Source organism: Gavialis gangeticus, unplaced genomic scaffold, assembly GCF_001723915.1.
Source record: "Gavialis gangeticus isolate Ggan-Ray unplaced genomic scaffold, GavGan_comp1, whole genome shotgun sequence".
Lineage (NCBI taxonomy): Eukaryota > Metazoa > Chordata > Crocodylia > Gavialidae > Gavialis > Gavialis gangeticus.
Window position 1 is genome coordinate 58,758,374 of NW_017728993.1, and position 6,495 is coordinate 58,764,868.

At 47.3% G+C, this 6,495-nt stretch overlaps 1 protein-coding gene across 5 annotated transcripts in view; it reads right to left on the reverse strand.

The window, feature by feature from the left end:
* Positions 1-6,495, reverse strand: part of KIAA1614 (KIAA1614 ortholog) — a 75,928-nt gene that overhangs the window by 9,539 nt on the left and 59,894 nt on the right. For 3 of the 5 annotated variants that reach the window (XM_019501777.1, XM_019501776.1, XM_019501775.1), the window contains exons 7-9: positions 4,158-4,425; positions 2,877-3,001; positions 2,114-2,298 (exon numbers count right to left, since the gene is read on the reverse strand). In XM_019501777.1, coding sequence (XP_019357322.1) covers positions 2,114-2,298; positions 2,877-3,001; positions 4,158-4,425 — 578 coding nt within the window. The remainder of the gene's footprint in view (positions 1-2,113; positions 2,299-2,876; positions 3,002-4,157; positions 4,426-6,495) is intronic. The other 2 variants (XM_019501778.1, XM_019501779.1) reach the window with 2 other exon arrangements.

A 6,495-nucleotide genomic window follows, 5' to 3' on the forward strand; every position in this document is an offset into this window, starting at 1 on the left:
GCAATCTTTGGTTAACTACCTGGATCCTCCTCTCCCTCCTCCCTCCAATCTTTGACCAGTCAAAAAATATGCAGTCAGTTGACAATATTTGACCAGTCAATTGACTGGCAGGTCAACCCTAGTTTAAACCTCTGCACGTCATGACCAGTGCCCTGTGCCTTCCAAGCTCAAGTACATGTCTTAAGGTTGGCAGGGGGGAATGCAGAACTTGCTTTAAATTACAGATGGTAGAACCACAGCCTTCCAGTCATGCCTGCCTGCTGGTCACCTTCTGACTTCGCCTATTCAACAACACACAGGACCAAAGACTTAGATGGGAGGCAAATATACATGGAGGATGAGGAACCTCCCCCACAATGAATACATGTTAAAAATGTGCAACAGGATGGTGGGAAGCAAGAAGAAAAAACACACACAAAACAACAGATGGGAAAAGAAAAACATTAAAACATCATTGCCACACCATGGAGCCTGCCAAGAGCTGCACAGCTTTAACCCACAGCATCCACATGACTCCAACCTGGTGCCAGGCTCACAGGAGCTTGATCAGGAATTTTCACCCTCTGGGACACAGCCAACTTTCAGAGGGGTGGGATGCCAGGTCCCCATATGGTAAAGGATTAGAACATGGGGCTATTCAAAGAGTTCCTCAGCTGCACTGGTAAAACCATCCCTTGCTTGCTTTGCCTACAGTTGCCCCCTTGTTGTAAGTCTTGACTAAGAGACTCAAGGCTGAATAAACTGTAAAAAATGATCTGTTCCTGGGATGGCTGAGTTTGAGGCATGCCAGCATGATAATTTGTCACCCTGTGGTAGGAATTTGGTCTGGAAGGCTGCTGGCCTTGACACCTCCATGGCAATAAATTCTAAAAATAAAAAATCCTTCAAGAAGAACATACAATGTCCAGAGTCAAGGATTTTAAAATAAAAACACAACCCTTCTGGGAACCTGCACATCTGACGTTGGAATAGCTATGCAGCTCTTAGTTATGGACACTGAAGCATTTCCAGGAAACAGGCTAGAAAAGGTCCTGGAATATTTGGTTTAATCAGGCCCTGAATCTTACCCAATCAAGGTGGTTTATTCTAGCTCGGTGGTCTCAACCTTTATAACCTCAAGGCACTCCTTGTTAGAGGTAAGGCACCCCTCAGAAAATGCCAACTCTTAGCTTTCACTTGTTTCTTGACTCCATAAAAATAATAGTGCAATTTTTCCTTTGGAGATGACTCAGAAAGCCCACAGCAGATCAGAAAGTTTTTAGCATGATGGATTCCTCTTTGAAATCACTAGGTTTATCCTGTGCAGTGCCATAGCAAGTCGGGGGGAACGGGGGGTGAACAGGGCAATGGCCCCAGGCGCTGAAGCAAAGGGGCACCAATAGGTGCAGTTCAGCCAGGATGGGGCACAGGATGAAGCTGCAAGCGGTTTGTTTGGGGAGGCACAGGAATGGGTGGAAAGTGGTTTCCACCACTGCATGCACTCTTGGGCAAGCATGGGGAGGGCATATGCCCCTTGGATCTGTGCACAGGGCAAGGACAGGCTGCTGCTGTGGTTTTGCCTTGGATGCCCAACTTCCTTGCCACGGCACTCATCCTGTGAATCTTATGTAGGTGTTTCTACATATAACAGTACTGATATTATGCAGCATCCCACACCACCCATAAAAAGATCGCATGGTACACAGCTCTATATCAAATGGGAGAAAGATTTATTCCTGGACTTGAAGAGGCATCACAGAAAGATGCATCTCAAGGCTAGTAGAGGCTTCCAGACCCTAGCTGGTTCCAGAGTGCTGGCTCTGTTCCCATCTCAGCCATGTAACATCCATGTAGACACAGAAGACAGTAACTTGTGTGCAAGGCTAACACAAAAGCTCAGGCTCCCTTCTATCTCTACAGCTGGAGCAAATGAACACAGTTTCCAGAGCTGTGTCCCTGTGTAACACCAGCAAGGGACCTACACAAAAGGGAGACACACAACCACATATCAACCAAACAGATGAGTTATAAATGGGCACGGAAAAGAGTTATTTTTATGGTCCCAAAAAGCTGTCACAAACCCTAAGCAAGCTACCTGGTGATGTTTTAACACCCTATGAGACACAGCAGGTACCTGTGTCAGGACGGCCATTCCCAGAGGAGACACGGAACCCAAAGGTGCCACCTGGGGGGCGCTGTAGCTCCAGTTGATTTGTTCCATCGGGGAAGACTTCTACAACTCGACCAACAGTTCGTACCAAGTCAGGGGTGCCAATGTCCTCCACACTGAGAGAACGCCGGGGCAGAATGCCCACTTTCCTGGGGGAGAGAGGAATGAGCCAAAGTGAACACTAGTGCTATGTTGAGCAAAGCAGGGCATGCCTTGGAGGCAGTGGGGCATAACATATCAGCTACATGAGAATAAAGGACTGTAGCTCAGTACTTCAGAAACATTCCTCCCCTCAGGCCTATGGGTTCAAAAGCATCTTGTTCTCAAAGATAAAAGAAGCCCAAGACAAGTACTTGAATTGTAACTGCTTAATAGGGACTTCTCTTTCTCTCTCTTCTCATGTTTAAAGATGTAGGAGACCCTGGTTTAAACAAGGGGCATTCAGAGATTCCAGGAAGTCAGAGACAGAGGAGACCTGTAGTGTCAGACCTTCAGTCCATCCCTTCAGGGTTCAGGCAGACTAGTCTATGTTCTCTCAGGGTTATTCTCCAGAGCTTTGTTGAGTCCAGTGTCAAACAACTGCAGCAATGAGGCTCCCATCATATTTCTATGGCACCCTGCTCCACAAGAGAGTCTCACATTTGGAAACCCTTTCTTGATATTCAACCCAGAGTTTTCTTTTCTGGATATGGGTCAACTGAGAATGTCCCAACCTGCCTATTCCTACCTATCAGTTGTTTTGTCTTCCTCCGGCTCCACCACCAAATAAGCATTGGACCGGTCTGTCTTACCCAAGAAAGAATGGATGTTCTGCACGGATGAGGCTTTTCTTGGTTGGCTGAAGGGTGGCATCTAGTGAGAAAACACAGGTACTGAAAGTCAGAACAAGTTCTGAGAAAGAGAGCAGCAGAGGTTTTTAACCAAACAGGAGACACATGGGAAGTGTTAAAACAACAGCATTTAAACCCCCATACTCCTCTGCTCTCACCTTAAAAAAAAAGAAACAAACCCAGAGGGAGGAAAACACAAATGTCCCCGTTTCTTCCCTCTCCCCAGTATCAGTAGCTTCCAGGAAGACTAAACACCGAGCTGTCTTGCTTTGGGGATGACAAGTGAACACAGATAAATAGTACTTGAAGGCTGCTTACACACACCTTCTAGTAAGTCAGTTCTGAGACTTCTCACTTCTAACAGCAACCCAAGAACTCTTGTTTTCCCAAGATCCTAAGGCTGAAAGTCCTGGGAAACCATGCCCTACTCAAAAGTTCCTAGGGCTCCCATTTTTCACAGCCCCCAGATGAAGAAGCACTTTGGTAAGTTACATTACATGAAAGGGGTTTTTATTTTCAGATCAGTCTCTTACTTCTATACAAATAAAAGACTATAAGAAGATTAAGTGATAAATCACTCAATTGGCCACCCTGCTTCAGTGGCCTCCTGTGCTGGTATGTTGGAATCTGAAAAGGCCCACTCAGCTAGGCATGACTGTTCAAATCACCCAACTCTTCCATTCCTCTCTGCTTTTTTGTGCTCTACGGGCACAGTGCTGGCTCAGCTAAATATACCATTTGATTTACTACGGGTCACTCTGCAGTTTGTGAATGCAAGAGTGATGCAGAGGGGCAGAAACAGCAAGCCACAAACATACAGAAGTCAGCTGAAAGAAGCTAGGTGACAGCTACAACATAAGCTGTCACTTGCATACTCTTTGTAAAAAAGACCAGAGCAATACAATGGAACACCCATAAATAACTCCTAGCTCTTATTTAATGTTGTTCTGTAGCTCACGTGCTCCCTCACACAGGAGAGTAAGTGTCATTATCACCATTCTAGAGAAAAGCACACTGAGGTGTAATGATCTATTCAAGATCACAAAACTAGGCACAGAACTGGGGAAGAACTGTTCCTTACACTGTCTTCTCTAATGCTCCGTCTAGTTTAAGCCTAGCTCAAACTCCAGCCCCAGTCCCACTGTAAAGGGTCTTTCAGAGCTGCACTTGAGACTCACCAGTCGCAAAGACTGTAGGGAAGGAGATTTCTTCATTTTGGAACACTCAGTGGCATTTGACCTGACTTCTGGAGGTTGAACTGAGCCTGGAGCCTCAGGAGGGAGCTGTTCCATGCTGTAGCACCGGAACCTGCCCAGCTTCTGCTTGGTGTTCTGGCTAAGAACGGAGAAGAACTTTTTCAGCCCTGAGGCAGAAGAGCTGCCCCCTTTCCTGCTTGCTGTGGAGGAAGATGACTTCTTGGGCTCTGGCTGGGTACCCAGGGGATTGCTAAAAGACAAAGGTTTTCAGTTTCAATACAGATGCCAGAGAGTGAACTCAGAACAAATGCCAGATTAAACCCCAGTAGCAGCATCTGCTGAGAGCTTAGTTTTACTGAGAACATTGTCATATAAACATGTTGGTGGCACAGCAGAATCCTGAAGCAAAAGCACATGCAGAACTTAAGCCCAATAGGTCTGTTTGGGGGCCTGCAAGAAACAACTAGAAGGTCACAGCCCAGTTCTTAATAAGCAGGTGTTTATGTCCTTGAAGCCACCAGATTTAAATGGCATCTACTTAGGCAATCTAAGCAGAGAGCCAGAACTTCTCTCTCCCCTGAAATCCCCAGAAAGACATGGAGGTATGGGGAAAACCTGCATAACCAGCACCCATGTGTTTTGACAATATAGGAGGTCAGACCTCAGGGTGAAAACCCGGCACCTTCCATCAACCTTACATTTTCTAAAACAGAAGAGCACTTGTGGATGTTGCAAGTTTTGAGAATTTAAAAAATAAAGAGTAAAAAGGAACAGAACTGGTTCCCCCTTGTGACAGTGAATGGAACTATAAATCCAATGGTGTAGCTTTTGTGCAAAGAACAAATACAACAGCACACAGCCAACTGAGCAATGTCAGCAGTTCGGCTGGGTGTCCGAAATGGGAGAGGAATTACACGTAACCAAAATTAAAAACAGAGAGATGAATGGGGAGAAGCTATGAGGAACCAGGTTATTCAGCTGCCTCGGACTTATGGTTTAAGAGTGAAACAGAGCAAAAAATAAAAAAGAAACATCAATGAAAAAAAGAATTGAGATTTTTTGTCAATGCCTGCTCCATGTATTAAGCCCTGTACCCTCTGCAGCATCTGTGAACTGAGTTAACTTATAGAGAAATAGCCCTGCAAAGGCCAGAGGTACCTGGGATAGGAGTCCAGACAGATTCCCATGTCCCAGGCATAAACATTACACACACATAAGCTGTTAAGAGAATATACTGTAATTACTGCAAAGCCAAACACTCACAAGCTAGGAAATGCCTGCATTAATACTTCTTATGGAACCTTAACTTGGCTCGTTTAGGCACCTATACAGGTGCCCAACGCCTGCTCCAGTGTCTGCTAATTAGCATGCATCAGAGCAGACTCGATTAATCAAGTCTGCTGGAGCATGCTAATTAGTGCACTCCAGCCAGCCTCCACCTCTCATGCATCAATATCCCTGTGCTTCAACATGGTGGTGGGGGCACTTTAACTAAACCTTGTTTAATAAGCTTTAGTTAAAACACCCCTACCACCATGTTGAAGCACAGGGACGCTGACACATGATGCTGCAGGAGCTTTAGTTTGAGTAGCTCTTGGAGCTGTTCAAACTAAAGCCCCCCCCCCCCCAATACCTGTTTCCCCTGCTGAGCATGTGTAAAAATGTCCTCTGTGAAGATGGTATATGTGCAGGCTAGTCAGCACAAGGACAGCTCAATGCAGGAGGAATCTTTGGAGATTTAAGCTGTGAGGCTGTACCAAGTCTCTACTGAGCTTCTAGTCCGGGGTGGGCAAAATGCACCCATGAGGCCATTCTATCTGGCCCGCAGAGCCCCTAAAAATATTTAGAAAATTAAAATGCACCTGTCCTTGGTTCCAGTCAAAGATAACTGGAAGCAAGGGCAGTAGGACCCAGGGGAAGTCCTGGAGGGCTTCTTCAACAGCAAGGCCCACCTGGACCTGCTCCCACCTGGGAGCCCCAGCAGGGGCTTCTGGCCTGGGACCCGTGACTGCCCTGCACTGGAACCTCCGGTAGGGCGGCGGGGGGGGCTGTTCTGAGCAGGCACAGGCAGCCCCATGCAGGCTGTGAGCCGCTGCACCGTGGAACGCTGCCTACAGGGCAGGGGAGGCGCCACTCCCCTCCCCCACCCTGCGCTCAGCACCAGCTTGTAACCCGCCTCCGCTGCCAGCCTGGGCCCTGCGCCGGCTCTGGGCTCACCCGTCAGGGCTGCGCACAGCAGCATCAGCTGCAGCTCGCTCGCTTGCTGCGCTGGGCAGCGTTTGCTGCTGCTGCCCAGCACATGAGCTCTGGGTGGGCAGCA